The sequence below is a fragment of the Phoenix dactylifera genome, chromosome 1 (genome assembly GCF_051530095.1).
Source record: "Phoenix dactylifera cultivar Ajwa chromosome 1, Ajwa_hap1_PhDact_Kaust_v1.1, whole genome shotgun sequence".
Taxonomy (NCBI): Eukaryota; Viridiplantae; Streptophyta; class Magnoliopsida; order Arecales; family Arecaceae; genus Phoenix; species Phoenix dactylifera.
Window position 1 is genome coordinate 15621214 of NC_143190.1, and position 22407 is coordinate 15643620.

Here is a 22407-nt window from a genome sequence, read left to right on the forward strand (position 1 = left end):
CGAGATCCCTGCTCCACGTCCTCGCCATCTGAGCTCCAAGGATCAAGCCAACTTCAGCCAACGAATCCCAGCTCACCGACTTTCATGTTCGGATCAGTCATCTCCCCATCTCGATCACGTTCACAGAACAAGCCGTTCCTTAACCTTATCTTCCCACTCGGAAGATCCTATCCAGGGGGAATAGAGGAGTTGGTGAAGCTATAAAAGGAGGAGGCATTCATTCTTGGGGATCATCTCTTCGGAGAGGGGAGGTATTCCTTCTTCCCCACCGGGGGGGAACTGCTCCCATTCCTCCTTATCATCTCTTCTCAGGAGTTCCCACCGAAGTAAAAAAGAGAGAGAATAGTTTGGGGCATTGTGGGAAGGACTTCTGATGAGAGCATAAAAGTGCGATCTACACATCACTTAAATTAGCATTATTGCTAACAAATAATGATAACAGTACTGTATTAATTTTTTATTTTTGTGGGGTGCAGGTGATCGTAAATCAAAGTTAAAATGCGCATTGGGCCCAAAAGATGCATCACCGCAGGTGACCAGTCAACTGCATGGTTCAACCCCAGTTGCACACTAGAAGGAACCTAAGTTCAGCCAGCCAGTTCGCTGCAACCAATTCCCAGAAGCCCATGCATCTCAGCCCGATGGAGCCCACGTGCAACTCATCATCTTCACCGTTCAGTTTCCAGTGCATCCATCTCATCCTCCCGTGAAGTCTCCCAGTTTCCATAGAGCATCTGAGTTGCAGTTTCCCCCCACATCTGCGGATCAGATCGAGTGCCTTCCGCATGTGGATTAGCTTCCGAGTTTTTCTCCCATTGATTTAGCAGCTGTCGGTTCCAATCCTCCTTCCGTTCGAGAGTATCCCCATCCGTTTGCTTCCGAGTTCATCCATACGCGCCTTCCAACCGTCCGTGAAGCATCTCCTAGCATTCTCAGCTTCCACGTTCCAACTCTCAGCGTTCAATCCGCCTGCATGCGATCCAATCTCCTTCAGCCGTCCAAGCTTCATCTTTAGCTCTCAGCTTCTTTCCGTGAGCATCCGGCCGTTTGCATCCAGCCTTCCGCATTTTCGGATTTTTCTCCCCACCAGCACATCATCCGAATCCAGCATCCCAAGCTCGTGATTCCAGCATCCCACGATCTTCAGCCTTCCTCAGATTCGCGCATCCAAATCTCATCCTACGGCCAGCAGTCCATTCCGAGTCCGCATGTGATCAGCTCCCAGCGAACTGTGGTTGTTACGTGCACATCATCTGAGTCCCAAATCCTCGGCGTCCGTTTTGAGCTCCTCTCCACGCGCGATCAGGGGAACCATCGTAGGAGGATCTATATGAAGGGAGTCCGCTCGGCTGGGGAGGACCGGTCTCGACTATTGAAGAAAAAAAAAACAGAGGAGCTCCCCCTGTCATTAGAGAAAAGAAGAGAGGGAAACAGGGGAGCCCCTGTTAGGGAAACAGGGGAGCCCCTGTTTTCGAAAAAAAAAAGAAAAAAGAAAAAAAAAAAGAAAGAGGGAAAAATGAAAGGGGGATTAATGCATGAAATGAGTGGCTAATTTCTTAGGAAGGGAGATGGATGAACCTTTGATGTATTGCTCTTTGAAGTAAACTCTAAACTTTTGCCTTGAATGAATTATATTTACTGATATGTTTTTGATCCATGCATAGTTATTTCGTAGATAGTTCTTAAATGGATTATGATTATTGATATATGGATTGCTTTAGTATTTGATTCGTCGTAGACGTAGAAAGCACGACGAATGCTTAGAAATTGAGTTCATATGTTTATGAAACATATACCATGATTAGATCTATCCTACCACTCATTTTTAATCAAGAACCATAGAGTTTATTTCTTGGATGCAATATCGTCAAGGGGGATTCCAGATCCCTACCATCTTTATTTTATTGAACTTTGTTTATTGCTATATTGTTCTCCGATTTTAATTTCTGAAAATCAAAACATAATTTTAATCCACAAATTTATTGAATTAATTAATCTAAAATTATATTAAATAATCTTATATATATTTCGTTCCCTGAGGATTCGACCTCGGACTCCCGAGAATTTAATACTTGTGCGATTCTCCTGCACTTGGGAGAACAATTTTATTTTTGCATCAACTTCCCACGGAAAAAGAAATGCTAAGGGAGTTCGTACCAAGTCCAGTGAAGGGAGAAGACAAAGAAAGGAAGGAGATAGCCGTGATGGGAGTCCTCTACATTGCTGCTGCTACTTTCCGTACCATGGAAAGCTGAGCTCTTCTCTAGGGCAGGATGCAGCCCTAACAAAAGGATAAGGGATTTGTATTTATTTTTTTATTTCTATTCTTGGGGTTGTATGAACTTATTGTTTTTAATGGATATCTTCTTTTAAATCATATTTAATTTCTGTGATTTTAAGTATGACGTTTATACAACTGTTCTTCATGATCACTAAGTAAATATAAGATAGTCCATGCTTAGGGAAGATGCAGTGTCCTGCCACATTAGTTTAGGGTAGACATTTCATGCCAACTGAAGATGGATTATTTCCAAATTACTTTTGTGAATTTCTATTTAAATGCTTATTAGGCTTGTAGCCAATTTGTATGTTAATCTAAGAATAAATTAAAATATAAATAACCCTTGTTCCGATGTTAGTGGTGAATTTCTTGCCCTAAGTTTTACCCAAACTGATATCATTTTAATTGCATTTTTTATTAAATTCCTTAGTTTAATAGTCTTCACAAACTCTTCTTTTTAAATATTTTTATTTTTTTTAAAGAAAAACAACTGTACCCCAATCCCTGTGGATCGATACCCATAATCACTATCCTACCAGATACGTGCTACTGCGTGGTCTTTAAAGTTGACTATCACAAGTATTTCGAGTTTGTTTCGCTTCATGCTCGGATATTAAGATCCAAATCATGTAATTCAGACCTGGGCTCATCTCGCATAGCAGAGGTTGCACTGTACTCATAGGGATCCCCGGGTTCGGTACTTCCCTAAATTAAAAATAAACCTTATGTGAGGCGAGCTCGTGGCTCTTCATTTAATAGTGTGGGCCGCATTAAGCCTTGCTCAAGAGAGCAAAAGACAAACAATCGCAAATTATCTTAAGGATAGAAGCCCATCTGGTGGGCTCTTGTTAATTCAGGAGCATAGGCGAGTTCGGAGACAAGCATCCTCCCGAGCATAGAAATCCACTCGAGGGACCGAAGCCACCTCGAGACTTAGAAATCCACCTGAGGGGCCGAAGCCACCTCGGAAACAATAAGTTCAGGGATAAGCATCCTCCTGAGCGTAGAAATCCACTCGAGGGGCCAAAGCCACCTCGGAAATAATAAGTTCGGAAATAAGCATCCACCCAAACGTGGAAATCTGCTCGAGGGGCCGAAGCCACCTCGAGACTTAGAAATCCACCCGGGGGGCCGAAGCCACCTCGAAAATAATAAGTTTGGGGATAAGCATCCACCGAAATGTAGAAACCCGCTCAAGGGGCCGAAGCAACCTCGAAAATAATAAGTTTGGGGATAAGCATCCATCCGAATGTAGAAACCCACTCGAAGGGCCGAAGCCACTTCAAGACTTAAAAATCCACCCGAGGGGCCGAAGCCACCTCGAGAATAATAAGTTCGGGGATAAACATCTACCCGAACGTAGAAACTCGATCGAGGGGTTGAAGCCACCTCGAGACTTAGAAATCCATCCGAGGGGCCGAAACCACCTCGAGAATAATAAGTTCGGAAATAAGCATCCACCCGAATGTAGAAACCTGCTTGAGGGGCCGAAGCCACCTCGAGACTTAGAAATCCACTCGAGGGGCCGAAGCTACCTCAAAAATAATAAGTTCAGGGATAAGCATCCATCCGAACGTAGAAACCCGATCGAAGGGCCGAAGCCATCTCGAGACTTAGAAATCCACCCGAGGGGCCGAAGCCACCTCGGAAATAATAAGTTTGGGGATAAGCATCCATCCGAACGTAGAAATCCGCTCGAGGGGCCAAAGCCACCTCGAGACTTAGAAATCCATCCGAGGGGCCGAAGCCACCTCGGAAATAATAAGTTCAGGGATAAGCATCTACCCGAACGTAGAAACTCGCTCGAGGGGCTGAAACTACCTTGAGACTTAGAAATTCATCCGAGGGGCCAAAGCCACCTCGGGAATAAGAAGTTCGGGGATAAGCATCTACCCGAACATCTTGCGGATAGAGGTGATGCCCCCCACTCAGATCAGGGGCGAACTCGTAGAATCCTGTGGACGGGAGTGCTCTTTCTTGGCTCCCTGTTGACGCCGCAGAGCATCCCAAGCCGAGCTCAAAGGGTGACTTTGTAGATGCCCCCCACTCAGATCGAGGGCAAACTCGTAAAATTCTGCGGACAAGGGTGCTCTTCCTTAGCTCCCCGTTGACGCCGCAGGGCACCCCAAGCCGAGCTCAAAGGGTGACTTTGTAGATGCCCCCCACTCAGATCAGGGGCAAACTCGTAGAATCCTGGGGACGGGGTGCTCTTCATTGGCTCCCCATTGACGCCGCGGGGCACCCCAAGCCGAGCTCAAAGGGTGACTTTGTAGATGTCTCCCACTCAGATCAGGAGCAAACTCGTAGAATCTTGCGGGCGGGGATGCTCTTCCTTGGCTCCCTGTTGATGCCGCAGGGCACCCCGAGCCGAGCTCAAAAGATGACTTTGTAGATGCCCCCCACTCAGATCAGAGGCAAACTCGTAGAATCATGTGGATGGGGGTGCTCTTCCTAGGCTCCCCATTGACGCCGTAGGGCACCCCAAGCCGAGCTCAAAGGGTGACTTTGTAGATGCCACCTGCAGTTGTGAGACCCTCAAGCCCTCGCTGAATCCTGCAGGGCGCCCCGAGGCAAGCTCCGAGGGTGATTTTATAAAGTCATCGGCATTTGACTCGCGCTTATCGAGCGTGCGCCGAGCTTCCTAGGGTACTTCAGAGACGCCTTGGGAAAATTCCGAAAGATAACTTCATCAGATTACGATCTAAGGGAGAAAGCCCCGACCTGAAGGAGGCTAAGATCCTTCCTTGGAGGAGTAATTTACATCTGGGGTCACCAACCTCGGGCCGGTGAGTGTGGCCTCTTCTCGGCCCCTTGGGGCTAGGGCAGCATCAACATAAGACTCATAGGCGGGGTATTGGTAGTGCCCGCACCGGGGCGTCCATCGTCGGGTTTGTCAGATGGTCCCGAAGTCTGCCCATCGAGCTCCGCTCTACTTGACCCACCAACAAATCGGCTCATATGGCCTTGGCGGACGATTACTTCGATCTTATCGTGGAGCTGATAGCAATCCTCCATGTCATGGCCGTGATCTCTATGGAAGCGGCAGTACTTGCCTAAGCGCTTCCGCGACTTGGATGATCGCATCTTCAGAGGAGATTGGAGGTAGCCACAACCCTCAATTTCCGTAAGGATCTCGGCCCGGAAGGACGTAAAAGGAGTATACTCCTCAAAACTTCGATGGGAGAGATGTCTTCCGGATCTCCGAGGGGACCTACTCCTCGATCAATAACATCCCTCGCAGAGTTCCGCGATCTGATCCCAAAGCATTTGGATTTGTCACCCTGCTTTCTCGACCTTCTTGTCGAGTTCGGTGGTTGATGAGACTCCAGCCAGATGAAGGGTTTGGATAACCACAGCCAAGGTTTGGACTTGTTGGGTGAGCAGGTAAAATTGCTCTGGCTGGATTTGAGAGGTTTGGTCTGCAGGGACGTGCGATGCAGGAGGTGAACCTTGGAGAGGACAGTCGGGCACTGATTCACGGCTGCTCGACGCATTTGGGGCCCCTTGGCTCATTATCCTTGTGATCACGACTTAGTCATTTCCTCTAGCGCGAAAAATATTGTGGTTCAAATCTGGCCCGAGGGTGACCACGCTGGTGGAGCTAGGGAGCCGCCGGTGCTGGAAAGGGGAAGACGGGAGCCACCTCCTATGCGACGGCCGCGGACCTGCACAAAGCCTCACCGGTGTTTCCAATGAGGGCCCTCCGGCGATCAAGTTAGAGTGGGTAAATTTGGTCCAACCAAAAAAAAAGTTCCTTAGAAATACCTGACTGAGCTATTTATAGCCTCGGTGGAGTGGCCCATGTGGTGGAGGTACTGTCAGTCCTCATCATGAGGGAGCGTGGCTCTGAGCCGGATGGTGTGCAGCTCAGGCTGGCTGGTGATGTGCGGTACAGCTCGTTCTTGAGAATGGTAGGATATTGACAGTCACAGCAGGATATAGCCGGAGTAGTCAAGGTGCCGTCTGACTACTGTTGGCCGGTTATGGAGATGTGACACAATAGTATGATGAAGTACGGCCACGTTGGTGGGCTTACGCCCGCATATGGGTGTGGTCATTGGCGAGGCCGAGCTCGTGAAGTGGTCGCGTCATGCATTTGATGAGGTCGGCTTGGCAGAGGCTGGGAGTAGCTTGGCTTCCCGAATTTCGAGATGTGCTCGGAGGAGCACCCCGCTCGAGGGTCAGAGCATATCGCTGGGGTCGGTGTCCTGAACTTAGTCGGAACGGGTCGGCAATTGTCTGGAGGTACCCCGAGCTTGGTCGGGGAAGTCAGTGAGTGTCTGAAGTTGGTGGAGCTTTCGGCAGAGTCTCAAGGTTGAGCTGGCCCTGGGCCAGAGTGAAGATTCAGTTGTCCGTCGTTGGTGTTTACTGGGCCGAAACTGGGCGGCCTTTTAGTTGTGGGCTGGATGATCCATTTTTTCCTCTATCAGATAGTATCACATTTCTAACTTATGACGGGGCAATTGATAATATCACATTTTTAGTCTGTGATGGAGCAATCGATAGTATCACATTTCTGACCTATAACAGGACAATCAATAATAAGGAAATAAGCCCAAAGTTCTTGTTCATTTAATCAAGTTTACATCCACATATCAATTTCTTTTTATTTTCGGCTTTAAACTAACCATGGTCACATTTTTAGCCCGTGACGAGGCAATCAATATAATATGGTTAGTCTATAGCACCACATTCATTAGTCCGAATATGCAAATATAAGTTATGCTCATATATGCATCTATCATGCTATCAATCACAAGCACACTTAATCAAAATATGATTTAATACAGAAATCATCATAAAATTATTATTAATTCTTACTTATCTTGATCATTAGTGCATTATACATATATAGGTACAAAAATATTTATATCATACAGGTCGGTGTACAATAATTCTTATCTCTATGCTGACAACCCAAATAGACTACTGTGATCTACGAACCGAGGTGCATAACCCTGCTCAACGTCCTCTTGCCCAAAAGATTCATCTCCTACAGAACCAAGTCAACATCAAAAATTATTCGAGGTATTCGACAACCCAGATTCTCTAGTGATCCACTAAAGGGGTCCACCATCACGTAGCAACCCAAAACCAGTGATCTCCTTGGATCGAGCTAGAGAGAGAAAGTATCAACATGAAGAAAGAGAAACTAGAGTATAAGATCTCGTTAGGCTTCTTTCTGCCTGGATGACTGCAGCTCCATACAAAACCAGGGCTTGACTATGAAATAGATTCATATAGAAAGATATACAAGGCTAACTAGAGGACATCATCTAATTGTTTGAATCGATTGGCATCACGAATTCCAATTCATTTGATCATGAAACATATATCCAATCAAGGCAATAAATTAGAGGTTATTAATTATGGGTCCAATGGTGGCTGACAATAGTCGAGTACAGGACGGACATGATCGACTAGGTAGCAGTGTCCAACAATCCAGGTCGGCCCACTCTAGCCAATCCAACCAGTTAAATCATGTAACAAGAATCAGACCAACGTACAAGTAACACAATAGGGGTAAGGCTAGCATGACGAGTGGTTGCAGCGACACTAGTCCAGAACCCTCTATTAAGGTAGAGAAGAATAAAAGAGAGAAATAAGAGAGAGAAATAATCTAGGTAGAGAGGAATAAAAGAGAGAAGGAGAGAAGAAGAGAGACTCTCTTCTTTCTTTCTCCAAATAGGAGAGAGCCTGATCTTACCCTCTTGTTCTCAGATCTTGGGGGGGGGGGGGGGGGGGTGGCTGCCCAAGGTAGTTGAGCTCCGGTGATGGCGGCCTTCAGCCGCGGCACCACTAGCGACGGTGGTCCACCGACGCAAGGAAGGAAAGAAAAAAGGAAGAAAACTATCAAAGAATTGATCAAACTCAGAATGAATTATGGCTAACTCCCTAACCAGCAGCCACATGCCCTCAAGGGTCCTAGACGGCGGCAAAGCTCGGCCTTTTTCCGGCGGCTGGTGGCGACGGAACTCGAAAGAAGAAGATCGAAACAAGGCACCCCTATTTCGGATCATATCCCAGTGATTTGCCGGCTCAAACCCAAGCGAGAACAGGTATAAGCCTAGAAAAAGGAGGAGGCAAAGAGCTCTCACCTCGGTCCGGCGAGGTTTCGGCAGCTTTTTCCGACGATGAATCAAGGAGGAGGCTCGGAGAGGAAGATTTGGAATCGACATCCATTCTCGGATTTTCATTGATGAGCTAGGAGGAGGATCCTTAAGAAACTCTCAGAGTTTCAGTCGGACTTAAATTAATCTCGGGGAGTCTCCGACTCCGACGGGATCGGAGGAGAAAGAAGACTCCCATCAGTGTCTTCTCCGCTTGTGCATCGTCAAGCTAGGCCATGCCTCTTTAGGCTAGCTCACAAGCCCACGGCTAGGCTGGGCCAGTGGATCGAGCTAGGCCTAGCCACTCCAGGCCGGCCGATTACTCCCGTTTTTTAAGCGATCTTTTGAGTTTCGACAACATCACTCGCCTACAGAATTGCAGATGCCAATTCAGGAGGATTAACGAGGTTGAAACATTTCAGCCTTAAATTTGTTGATTTAATTGGTCAAGCTTAATTACTCTCGACATCAACGAAACGGTAGCCCACTAATGAATCATTCATTATCTTGTCCATTAGTGGATGATTCTCTGGTTCCCCGCTTGCTTCCCCTGCTTTTGTCTTCCCCTCGTTTGTCTTCCCCTCGTTCAATCTGGTTTAATAATTTGGGTACGGAGCACTGGCGCAGCAGCACATCGAGGGAATCAAATCTTTACAAACATGTACGGTTCTGCACGAAGGGAATCAAATTTTACTAGGATGTACGGAATTGCTCCGTTTTATTGATTGGGGTCGCTGTCTGCTATCGCTCTGTTGCTTCGCATTTGTTGCTGAAGTACTTCATGATTAAAATGGCTATTGATTACAATGTACGCCATTTTGGTATTCCTGACCTTAGTTTTTTTAAAAACTTTTATCACTTGATTTATTTATTTTTTTCAAAGTAATTATCCGTAGATAACCATTTTTCTTGATTTTTTTTGTAAATATTTGAAAGTGAGCGCATGTTTGCACCTTTTATTCTAGTATTCTCTTTCAACTCTTGTTATCAGTTTTCATATTTTGTATGTTCAGAATGCTGGCTCTACAAGTCAGTCGGATGGTGTAGAGCTCAAGAAAGTTTATTATTTTGGGCATTTTATCCCAGGGACAAGATTTCCAGCAGCCCACATGCATCTATAGTGCGGGGAAAGCTAATGTCTTTAAGATCGCGATTCCATGAGCATCCACTGCCTATAACTTATTTTTTTAACTCCTCTCATTCTCTTTTGTATTTTTCTCTATTTTTTCCGCTAATTTTCTAACATTTTAAAAATAATAAGTATCCTCCATCGATTCAACTATGATGAAAAAAAAATTATCAATGGAATAGAAAAGCCAGACTGACTTGATGCTGCAATCAAAAGAGCTAGAGAACGAAAGTCTTCTTTTAATTGAATATACTGAAAGTGGCATATATTCTTATCACAACGTGCCCACAAGAATTTATGATGTTTTTTAATTATTTTTATTGATTTCATTGTACAAGTATACTTTATACCAATTCTTTTATTTTATATCAAGCAAGATTTTTCCAGTAATTATAGAGTAGAAATATTTATATTTCATTTTTCCATATATATGTATATATACCATGTAATTTAAGAGATAATATTTATTTGCTTATCTGGAGATTATTTTTTGCATAATATGCTTTATTTATTTATTTGATTTGTTGAAGGTTATGCATGATTGGTTTCTTTGTACGACGCATGCTCTGTGCAAAAGTATTTCTAAAAAAGAAGAGCCATGACACTTCACACGTAAAAACCTACCCTCCTTTTCGCTAGACATGGATGAGAAAAATCTGTACTTTTTTCTTTTTAAGAGAATTTCTCTTGATATGAGTTTTCTAGGGAGAAGCCTTGGCTCGTTTTATTTTGATTCAATCATTAGGGAATTTGAGACATAAATTTACAAATTATTAAACATTGAATTGTTTTATGTGTTTATATTTCTGTTCCTAAGTCATTAATTATTGTTTAGCATTACAATTGTAATTCATGTTGACGATTAATTTAGTTTGTCACTGTCGAAAAAAAATATAAAAATTTGAAATTCTAGTTACGAGTATGTCAGTGTCTTACTATATTCAAATAGTATGATAATATATATATATATATATATATATATATATATATATATATATATATATATATATATATATATATATATATATATATATATATATAGACACACACACAATATGATTTTTATAAAGTATCGATACCATTACATAATCATGTTAGGAGACTTGCAAAGAAAGATGAGACAGTGTTAGAATATCCATCTACCAAGTGAATGCTCGTTGACCCTCTTAGCGAGGCATTGCAAAGGGAGAAAATATTTAATAGATCAAAGAAGACGGGATTTCTACATGTTGAAATATGATGGATTTGGTTAGAATTCTACTTCATGATGGTATTCACTAGATATTAGAATTTAGTAATCTATGAACTAGAAGATGCCATAGGTAAAGTTCAAAGAAACAAATTTTATCCAAGAGAAATGCTAAGTAACAAGTCACACTTCCCAATGCACTAGTATTTTTGGAATACCAAATTCCAAATAATGAGGCTAACTATTTCAAAATAGTCCCATTCTTCTAAGCATGCATGTCATATAGTGAAGATTGGACTTTGTTCATTAACAAACTCACATCTCGCTATGTGACATGCGATAGAAGGATTTTGATGACACTTGTGAAATAAGTTTGTAAGTTTCAGAAGACATGTCGTTGACAATCCATCAATCAATATGAGCTCTTAAGTACTTGCTAAGTTAGGATCAACACATAGCTTTGTTTAAACATGTTGCCTTCTTGGGAAATTAGAAACCGTATATAGTGTAAACTTGTTTCTTTTAAACATTTTTAAACCACTAGATACGGGGTGATCGAGTAGATATGGGGTGCAAACAGGTATGAAGATGGTCATCCACTTATACATGAGACACGCAGGATAGTTGTCGAGCTGGGCGAGCATCAGGTAGCAAATGCTTTTCCGAAGGCGAACAGAGCTGCAGACTGGATCGCCTCCTATGTTATACAATATTTCGGAGAGTTCTTATGGACATCCACAGTAGAGCTCCCGCCTCCATTGTACTCTTTACTTTCTTTTGACTTGGTAAGATGTACTCACGTTAGAGCTATATGAATTTTTGTTTTCACAAAAAAAAAAAAAACATTTTTAAACCACAAGTTCAAGGATCAATCCGTATATGACTATGCACTATATATATATGACTAAGTGGGAAATAGTTAGAGTATTTTATAATTAAATTTTTAAATAGTCATTAGCCTTTTAACCGGTCGAAAGCAACTAAAGTTGGTTCCAAGGGATGCCATTTTAGCTTTTCGACTTTTGATTGAAAATTTAAGCGACTCTTGTCCCTTGATTTGGTTTTAATCTCTAAATTTCTAATTTTATTTAAAAGTGATTATTTTTTATTTTTATTTTTATTTTTATTTTTTTTGATAAAAACGGCTACTCATTTTATATAACTCTAACATGAGTACAACCTGCTAAATCGCGGGAAAGTAAACATAAGAGGCGACCCAGTCTGCAGCCCTGTTCGCCTCCCTGAACACATGTCCTATCTGAACACCGCCCATCAACTGCACCACCCTACAGATCTCCCGAATGAGGAGATGACCATCCCCAAATCGATCCGCCTCTCGGAGCCAGTCGATAACCACAGATGAGTCTCCCTCAAGGCAGACCCGCTCCACACCAAGTACCTGCCACGCATATGATATATTCTTCCAAGCGGCTGCAGCTCTACCTCGACCACTGTGATTTTTTCTCTTAAAAGTGATTATTCACAAAAAGTTTTTTCTCTTGATTTTTTGTGACTATTCTCGAGCGAATAATCACATGTTCACAGCCTTTTTATTTTCTATAAATTGATGTGCATCGAATGAGAGATGAGAAATTAAGAGTACACTCTTCCATTCTCTCTTTTGTGTTTTCAAATTTTCTAAAATTCTCTTTCAATTCTTATTCTTGCTTTTCATATTTCATTTATCCAGGTTGAGTATGATGATGTTCTACAAGCCAAATAGGTAGTGGAAAGTCCAAGTACACTTATCATTTTGGACATTGTATCATGAGGAAAGGATTTCCAGTAGCTCACAAGCTTCTCAGGTACGGGAGAAATTACAGTTTTTAACACACCGCTTTCATTAATTGCTTCGGAGATATCTACTTGCACCATCAATTTCCAACATGCATTTCATTTTAGTTCAGATAATAAATTATAGCTCGAACTTGAGTTGGCAATGGGGATCAAGCAATTGTTTAATTAAACAGTGGCCCAAGACTTGCTTTGTATTTGGGCCGGTTCAAGAGTTTCTTAAAACAGGGTCCAGCGGGCCAACTTACAATTCTGGGCTTCATCAATGCTTGGTTTTGTCTACCTTCCTTTGCTTCAGGATTCTCATCATTGAATCATGTGACAATCTTAAAGTAGCTCCTCATGAAGCTTATAAATAGAATTTCTAAAGAACATTTGAAGCACCCGCCGAGGGTTCGTTAAGAAGCCAAACGTTTAAGACATGTTGGTTTTGATGGTATTAGAATTAAATCATCATCGGAAGAAACAAATCGATATATTTCTTTTGCAAGACCACAATAGGCCTTAGTAGACCGCATTAAGAGGTTGAGAATTTATGAAGCTCTTTTTGTTGGATACCTCAAGGCATAGCCTGCAAATCTTTGATCAAATTATGCAACAAAGCCCAACTAGTTAAAACACAAGCATGTCTTTATCCTTAAGTTTGAGCCAAACTTAATATAATGAGTAATAATCCAACATGGCACGTTGACCTCGGGTTGGGGACTAAAGCAGAATTAACGGGTCCTTTAAGTTTGCACCATGGATTAGTCGGTGATCTTCTTTTCCGGATTATGTACGTTCTTATCTCTTCAAACTTTCATCTATTATTTTAAAACTCTTTCTGGAACTGAGAGCTAATTCCAGGTCCCAGTCTCACCACATTGGACCCACCAATGACTTTGGAGGTGCCCAGATGTTGCACCACCTTTTCTTTTTGTTCGCTTATTTTATATCGAATGGAGAGATATCCCTCAATGCTAACACCAGACTTTAAGTTTTCTATTATTTTTATAACGATAAAAGAATGTAGAAAGAGAGCCATCCCACAAATTGTGTGCTGAGGGAAATAGTGATCGGATTGCATCAGTATTCTGGAGGAGTACTCTGGACCGATGATTTCGTAACATTTTATTTTGATGTATCCATATTAGATATTTGCGAACCTTAGATGAACATCCGAACTCTATGATAAATGTAGCCTTAGCGTATACGATTTCAGCATAGGATTCTTTTACTTTCTCCAGGAGGATGGCTAGAGAATCTCTGCTGCTTCTCTGCCTCTCTCTTTGGGCTAATTGTCTCGTAGCTCGGTGTCCTGATGTTGTTGTGCTTGGGCTCTTCACTTTTGTCTTGGTCAGGCGGGCAGTGTAGTAGATATCTTGCTTTCTTGTGCATGGACTTCTTGTTTAGCTTTCTCAAATTATAGCTTTAATGTTTGTAGATGCCCTGCAAGTCATTCGGCAGTTTTAACTTGAACCTGACTGATATTCTTTCGTGTTTGGCCACTTGCTTTTCTTTTACCATACTATGGTGTGTAGATTTATCTGTTTTTCTATTCCAACACTAGCTGGATCCATTTTAGTTTAGATTGAATCTCGGGCCTAATATATTTGAGTTTATTTTCCGACTGGAGTACGATATTGATGTTTTTGTATTTTACAGGGAGAGAATTCATTTTTATGTGGAGCATTTTTAGTAAAACATATTTGTGAGAGAAGTGAACACGTTGTTTCAGTTTTTTATTTTCTTTTGAATAAATTTATTTTTTTTTTAATTTTTTTCTTCCACTATTATTTTGTTCTCGCAAGTCTTTACAATGAGCACTATAAGATAAGTACTATAATAAGACTAAGACTTGGCAATTAATCTCAATATTCCCCGTCATTGCAAAGTCTATATAAGAAACAAAAGTTATAAGAAGACCAAGACTTGGCAATGAATTTCAATACTCCCTCTCATTACAAAGTCTATATCGACTATGTTGAATTTTTCGATGTTTGATATGCCACAATAGCCGTTGCCATTATTACCATAGTAACAGCAATATTGTGACTTATTGAACTGACAATTAGACAATGCAAGTCCTTTATATTAACTCGAATAATAACACCTTCATCGGCTTGACATATCTAATGCATATGTTAAAATCGATGATATTCTACAAGATTTCCCCTTAGCATTGACTCCACTATCACTATGTTGAGATTCCATCAAGCATCTAGCTTATTTGAATGAGCAACAAGTTGCCAGTTGCAATCACTACTTACCAAAGCATCGGACATTACCGGCAAATAAGTAAAACCAATAACAATACTTTAGCCATATTCATAAGCTTCCTCTTGAGTATCTCTATATCTACATATAGTTGGCTCCTATATTCAAAACCAAATCCTCATGCATAGAATCTTTTAATTGTTCAAACTCAAAAATAGCTCAAAATTAATTGATATACCAAAAATCTTATCGAATACCAAAACACAATAAGAGTTATCAATACCAAGCATGTTCTCCTACTGCTTATCTCTAAAGCTACTTCAAAATTAATTGGGTCTTTATGGCTGACTAAATCTTCAACCTTATTCTATTTTATAATTTATTTTTTTATTTTAAAAAATATATTTATTTATTGTATAAAGTTATATTACTATTTTCAATATCTCCTGGTGCAACCTTGCGTGCCACTGTTTTTTAACATTGTCTGAATTATAGCTTGGGCCATCTCATAAAAGAGTTCTTTCTAAAAAAAAGGACAATGGAGTGTAAAATCGCTTGCCGCCTAAGCCGGAAATTTAAACTGTTGAGAGCCCAACCGCCAACCAGAGTGCGGTGCTTTATTTTGATTCCAGTTGTCGGCCCGGTGGGACATTACTCATGCAAGAAATTATTAGCTGGACCGGTTGTAGACCGGACCAATAGTCACTCGCCACAAGGGCGAGTTTCATCCTCTTATCCACCGTACGTGCCCCGGGTTTTAGCCCTGGGTGCATGTAATAATTTCCGTCTCTCCCTCCTCCCATCGACAGAGAAGAGCAACAGGGAAAGGCAAAGGATCCGGTCAAGGTCATTGATGATCTCGGTACCGATGATCTCGCCTTCATGATTCATGTCCATGCAGTGGATGAGCAGCTGGTTCCCCACGTCTGATCTCCCCTTCATGATTCATGGCAATGAGCGGATTGGACTGCACTTTGATACCACGTTAAAATCACCAATTATCTCAAAAACTTAAGATGATGGAATAAAATAGATTTATTTATATATTTTATATTTTCTTACAAGCGGAGGAGGTTGGCAAGAATTCGATCAATTTTCATATTGAAATATTTGGAGAAGAACAGAAAAAAAAAAAAGAGAAAAAAGTGATTTTATTTTTTTATTACTCTATATTCGATACATTTCAGCAGTTATATATATTTGTATACAGACTACATACATAAAAAATAATATAGGTAAATATAGAATTTCACTAATAATGAAAAATATTATAGATGATAGAAATTGTAATGTGATCTCTAAAATCACTGTTAGATTATGCTAACAAATTAAAATAATATAGATTGATAAGAATCATGCTGATAAAAGAAAATATTATGAGTGATGCAGATTATTATGTAATCTCTAAAATTATTCTAATATTCTATATATGGAGAGATGAGCGGCGTCTTATCTGCCACCCAATGACCCTTTCTTCCGTTGCTCTCGGCTTTCCCTTGATTGCCCTTTTTTCCTCTTTCAGCGTGGATTCGCAGTTATACGCACTGCCCGCATGACGTTCATTGGCCACCAATTACGGCAAAATTTCCATCTCATGGTTGCTGTTGTTGTTGATGACCTGACCCACCACCACGTGGACTTGTTGGTGTCCACTTGAACCGATCACGGAGAGGTGGAGCCCAGATCCCGTCCGTGAACGACTTTTACTCCAACCTGTTTCGTCTTAGCCAGGCAGAATTTTGATTGGGTCCCTATTGTTATCTGGATCCGTAAGCCCTTACAACAAGACCAACCTCTTGCTAATGAGAATTTAGTAAAAAGTTTTCCTACTACACTTTATTTCCTGCTTTTAGACTACTCCACCAGTCCTAGGTAGAAGTTGATGATTGGTTATGTAGTGAAAGACTGTGTAAGACCTCAAGATCCTCAACCGGATCGCAAATGTCTAATTATTATAATGCTAGGCTTCTGATGGGGGGCAAAATGAATCGTCCTGCTCACAACATAGGACCACCCCATTCCGGTCAAGTAGATCTCAGCGCCGGCTAGGCGGAACCTCGGTCTCTCTAAAAGCCAATCCAACCTCGGACCTCGCCGAAGGCCAAGCCGATCTCAGCCAGATATTTCTGCTGCTATGAGCCCGTATGATTGACCAAGAGCCGAAGAGGCTCCGTCGACCGCTTGTATCCATAATGACGCCCCCGCCTGAGCTCGGGGCGTCCTACCAAGTTGACCTCCGAACCGAGTCCGCCGAGCCGACCTCACCAAGCATGCTAATTATTATAATGCTAGGCTTCCTTAATCAACATGCCAATTAAGGCCAGATTTTAATACCTTGCACATGAAATGCATTTTTTATGTGAATTGTTGTATAACAAAATCAAAATCAGGCGAATTTGTTCGGTGTTTACTGTAACAGCGAATATTTTATCCGTGTAAATCTTGTGTAGCTGAAATTAACAAAATATATAAGTATATCGATATCTGCATACAAATGTAAGTGAGAGAGGAATTCCGGGGCTTCGGATCCGTTGGTGCATGCTAATGAAGTTAATTGCCATGTCATGATACGGTTGTGAGCAGCTAATGCATGGTACGTAGTGCATGGGAGGTGGGATCTCACCGTCATATCTCATTTTTGAAACTGAAATTAGTGCTTTGAGAGGCCAAATAAATTGTAGGTATATTACACCAAAAGAAATTATATTCTACACAACATACATCATAGACCAATCAAAACTACTAGAGTTTGATGAATGAAATTTACCGAAATCGTTTCTGAAAGTTTTATTCATCAAGTATTTATCTCAATACACCACTATAAAAATAAGCTGTTGTTAGGTTGGCCCACTGCAGAAAAAATTTCAAAAATAAAATTAAAACAAAAAAAGCTTCTTTCAATAAAATCCTCTTAGATCTCTAAATGCATTAAGTCGTTGCTGTATGTGCATGGCCAGCATATGGATATATAATTTTTTTTTTATTGTATGGAACCTTTTTCTTTCCCATCTAGAACCCATTTGTGTCGTGGGCACCAAATATGTTATGCATTTTGTGCATCATAACACTAGTTTACTGTTATTTACTATCACAAAGATTCTTATCATAAAATACATGGGATGCCAACATGATTTTTTCAAAAGATTCTTCGAGCAGTAAAATATCTGCTTCCTATAAGATGCATTAAGTGCACCACACCAAAACCAAAAAAAAAAAGAAGAAAAAAATGGATCTGGCTCGGGTTAACGAGCTTAAACTACGAGCCCAAGCCCACACATCATTAACCCCGGCATGGGAGGAAGGCAAGCGGAATCAGCGGATACGCAATATTAGTTCTCTATCTATCATGGACAGTGATCTTGTCTTCCGGAATTCTTTTAATCCCCTTCAGGTTATTTTTTATAAAACTCATTCTGGAGCAGCCACGAAGCCATCTCATGGTCACTCTGAAGGCCCCAGTCTCAGTGCTGCGAGTCCCACCAGAAATAACCAGGGAGTCATGGAGTTAGTGAGACGCCACGGCTTGGGTGGTCACTTCTCGTGGTCATCTACTGGGACTTGTGAATATGCTGCTATCATCATTAATGGCATCTTTCCTTTTGGTGCAAAGCGTGGAAACGGTTCTCGATGCGCACTGCAGTCTGCAGCAACCCGACAGCCCCGTAGCGTGGCTGCTGTTTCCTTTTTAATTTTTCCCACAGAAGGGAGCAAGATGTACCTCAGGATCAACCGTCTAAGTGTTAAAACTAGACTCCAAATTCCGAATGGGAGACGGAAAAGGATTGGGCAAAGGAAGCCATATCCTGAAGCCGTAGGTTCTGGAGGAACATCTTAACTTCAACTTTCAAAATAAATGTAGCTCCATGCTCCCTGCTGACCCAGGGTAGATCTTGCGGTAAAAAAATGGGTGTGATACCTCTGCTGCTGCTGCTCTGCCTCCCCTTCTGCGTCCATGGCTTTGGAGCTCAAGAAGCTCTTGATGGTATTGAAGTAAAATAGGTTCATTTTCTTTGTTTTTCTGCTAGTAATTCGTGGAGTACGTCTACTATGTTGGCTTCTTTCATTCTATGCTTTAGAAGTTTTACACGACTTCAAAAACTTGAAAGAGGTCTTTGTATTGCATTCTTTTGCCTCTGGTTTTTTTTTTTTAATCTTTTAGGTGATACTTGCTTTTTAATTGTCAAGGAGTTTTTGTGGCTCATTTTTTGAGAGAAGCTTCTATTTCTTGTCATTCTTGTCATTAGTTTCCCCTGTTTCTATGGAGGGTCCAAGTGTTTAGGTAGAAAAGCTGTAATTTATTTTTTTAAAAATGCTTTGCAAGATCCCATATTTGCAGCATTAGCTTAGGTTCATTGTTCTGTTCTACCGAGGTTAGTTGTATTTCTTAGATTTGCTTTAAATTGCATTTTGATGTATGTAGCCCTTTATCTTTTTTTTTTTTCTCAAGAAAAAAATGGGTGGATTAGCCATTAAAATGGGTGAAGAATCCAAAGAAGAAGAAGAAGAAGAAGAAATGAGGTATCTTTCAAAGGACATAAGGTCTCGCTTTCTGGGTTACCCAGTTCTAATATAGCTGTGTCCCTAGGAACGTTTTATCTCTGACTCATTAAACATGTGTTCTCCCTTTAAATAGGTTGGTAGTCCCTCTTCTTGAGTTTTCTCTGCATAACAATAGGAAAATGCTTTCCTATGTATGTGCTGAAGATATTTGGCATTGTCTCATCAAAGGCTCAAGTAGAAACTAGATCGCATCACTATCTTGCAGCAGGGGTCTATTTTTTTCATCTCGATCTCACCCCACATTTCTTCATTGTCATGGTTTCTAGATTTTTTTTTCCTTATTTACGAATGATTCTTCGCATGCCTCTGCTATCTTAGAAAAGTTTTGCTATAGATTCATATCATATCATATGGATTTCTATATATATAAAGAAACACCAAACAGGAAGATTGCTAAAACAATTTTCTCGTTTCCTCTCCTTTCTCTTCATATGCTTGGATTTCTCTCTCTTCAGCTTCATCAAATATACAAGTAATCTCCCTCCTTCTCTCTCTGTTATGTTTGTCGTCAGGGCTCCTTCCCAATGGCAACTTTGAGTTGAGCCCCAGGCCGCACAAACTGAACAAAAGTGTCATCGTCGGCAAGCATTCCCTTCCCAACTGGACCATCCATGGCCTCGTCGAGTACGTGTCCGGTGGGCCGCAGCCCGGCGGCATGTTCTTCGCCGTGCCCCATGGCGTCCATGCCGTGCGCCTTGGCAACGAGGCTTCCATCTCCCAGAACATTACCGTCAAGCCCGGCTCCCTCTACGCCCTCACGTTCAGTGCCACCAGGACTTGTGCCCAGGATGAGGTGCTGAGGGTCTCGGTGCCTCCTCTCCTCGGTGATGTCCCAATCCAGACACTGTACAGCTCCACTGGAGGCGATACTTATGCTTGGGCCTTCAGGCCTACAAATTCAACGGCGCAGGTGATCTTCCACAACATTGGGGTCCAGGAGGACCCAGCATGCGGGCCTCTCCTGGATGCTGTGGCCATTAAGGAGCTCCTCCCTCCAATGCCCACAAGAGGTATATATCATGAAGTAACACTCTGTAATCTAAACCTTTTTTAGCTTGTGAATTTAATCCATCCTTTTACATGCATGAATTTCTGCAAGGGTGTCATTTCTCAGCTTTGTTCGATAACTAGTTGATCGATGTGTGGCTATTGCTGTCGGTTGATGGTTAAGAGTCGTGCAGGGGAGGAATGTTGAATTCTGTTATGTTTGCAGGATATTCAAAACTACTGACCACCACTTGGTTGTCTAAGTTTTATTTTACTTTGAATTCAGCGACACTAAGATGTATCTTGGTATGCAATTCTGCCAGTAGATCATGCTTATAGATAGTTCGATCTTAGGCTTGCTATAGGTTTATGTTGTTCTATTGCCATTCTTTGCATTGGTTGCAAGAAGTCAGAAGTCTGTCACAAGAAGGAATTAATTTGCTAGCAGTATGCCAAGCCTGGACTAAATATTCATACTTTATCTACGTTATAGTATCTTGCTTCTGGTGTCTTGTGTTGTTTGGTGAGGCATCCATCTCTCCATTAGGGAACTTGGGCTGCTCTCCATAATACATAACATGTAAGAAATTCGATATACTTCTCATTAATCTCCTCGAGTCATCTCTGGCTTGCTGTGTTTCTTCTATACTGCAGATAACCTTGTGAAGAATGGAGGTTTCGAGGAAGGTCCGCATGTCTTCAAGAACTCCACAACTGGCGTCCTTCTCCCTCCCAAGCAGCAGGACGTTACATCTCCTCTCCCTGGCTGGATCATTGAATCCCTGAAGGCTGTCAGATTTGTAGACTCGGCCCATTTCTCTGTCCCCGTCGGCCAATATGCCGTGGAGCTTGTGGCTGGGAGAGAGAGTGCGATAGCTCAAGTCATCAGGACAATCCAATACAAGTACTACAATCTCAGTTTTGTGGTTGGTGATGCAAAGAATGGCTGCCATGGCGCGATGCAGGTCGAAGCTTTCGCTGGCAATAGCACACTGTCAGTGGCATTACGATCCCATGGAAAGGGTGGATTTAAAGCTGCAAGCTTGAAGTTTATGGCGATTTCGAGCAGGACTAGGCTCACATTCTACAGCTACCACTACCACACTAGAGTTGACCAACCTGGGTCTCTTTGTGGGCCAGTCTTGGATCAAGTAAGGGTTTATCCTCTCCCACGTCTGCATCGTTAGGTTATTAGAGTGGTTGTGACGTGTGCGATTTGCAGCAAGGGTAAACTAGTTGTTGGCTTTTATGTATGATCGGTGTTGGTCTGGCTGCCTTTGTTTGGAACCTAAAAACTTTGTAGTTATATTTGAAGCACTTGAAGAAGTGGTAAAGTTAATTGCTGTTGCGAGTGGTAAATCATTTTCATCTCTAACTTTATATTGATATATTAAATCTTACACCATGGGCACTGTGTGGCCCTGCACTGTACCAATTATCCTGTCTCCTTCTATGGGTCTTATTGACAAGCCTATCAGGAGTTGGCTCGCAGGGTATAGTGCATGCCATGTTAATGCATGCGGTGTGGGGTATAACTTTTTATATTTTGCTATAGAGCCTTCTCCAAGAAAGGCAATGCAGGAATTGTTGAAAAAATGCAATTAAAAATAATAATATCATAATTTTTTTATATAATTAAATAGAATATTATTCACCAAACAGGAATAATTTTTATAATTTATTTAAATAATTAAAAATTATAATAATTAAGTAATCTATACATAAGCGGCAATATAATTTTTTTAATATAAAAAAGTTTTTGATGTAAAGAAAAAAAATTATGAAATTTAGTCTAGTTAAAAAAATTTATTATTTAAAATAATAAAATTATAATAGATCATCTTTAGAGACTCTATAAATATTAACAAAATTTAATTTTAGTTTTTACAATGAGATTTTAATAATAAATAATAAAATAAAAGATAAATCTTATCCTGATGCTTGAAATAATTAATAAAGAAGATTTTTTAAAAATTTAAATCATTCAATCTATAATTCTTAATGTCGAAAATAATATACTGGAATTTCAGTTAAATCTAGATAAAATTAACCATCCGATAATGTAGCACCTTTTCTTCTTCTATGTTTTTCTTTTCTTTATTTTTTTCTTCTTCACCGTTTCCATAGAGTCTCAGACTCCCTGTTTTTTTATTTTTTTGCA

The 22407-nt window shown here is 41.2% G+C and overlaps 1 protein-coding gene across 1 annotated transcript; it reads left to right on the plus strand.

Moving 5' to 3' along the window:
- Positions 1–18310: 18310 nt before the first annotated feature.
- Positions 18311–21605, plus strand: LOC103696299 (protein TEEBE-like). Its single transcript, XM_008777870.4, has 3 exons — positions 18311–18681; positions 19772–20269; positions 20901–21605. The coding sequence occupies exons 1-3, from the start codon at positions 18603–18605 to the stop codon at positions 21431–21433; spliced, it is 1110 nt and encodes a 369-aa protein (XP_008776092.4). The 5' UTR covers positions 18311–18602; the 3' UTR covers positions 21434–21605.
- Positions 21606–22407: the final 802 nt, after the last annotated feature.

Bases quoted from the DNA above. Each gene is read 5' to 3' on its own strand.
- LOC103696299 (XM_008777870.4), top strand. From the start codon at position 18,603: ATGGGTGTGATACCTCTGCTGCTGCTGCTCTGCCTCCCCTTCTGCGTC. The intron at 18,682-19,771 runs GTATTGAAGTAA...GTTTGTCGTCAG, and splicing joins AGCTCAAGAAGCTCTTGATG to GGCTCCTTCCCAATGGCAAC. The intron at 20,270-20,900 runs GTATATATCATG...TCTATACTGCAG, and splicing joins CCCTCCAATGCCCACAAGAG to ATAACCTTGTGAAGAATGGA.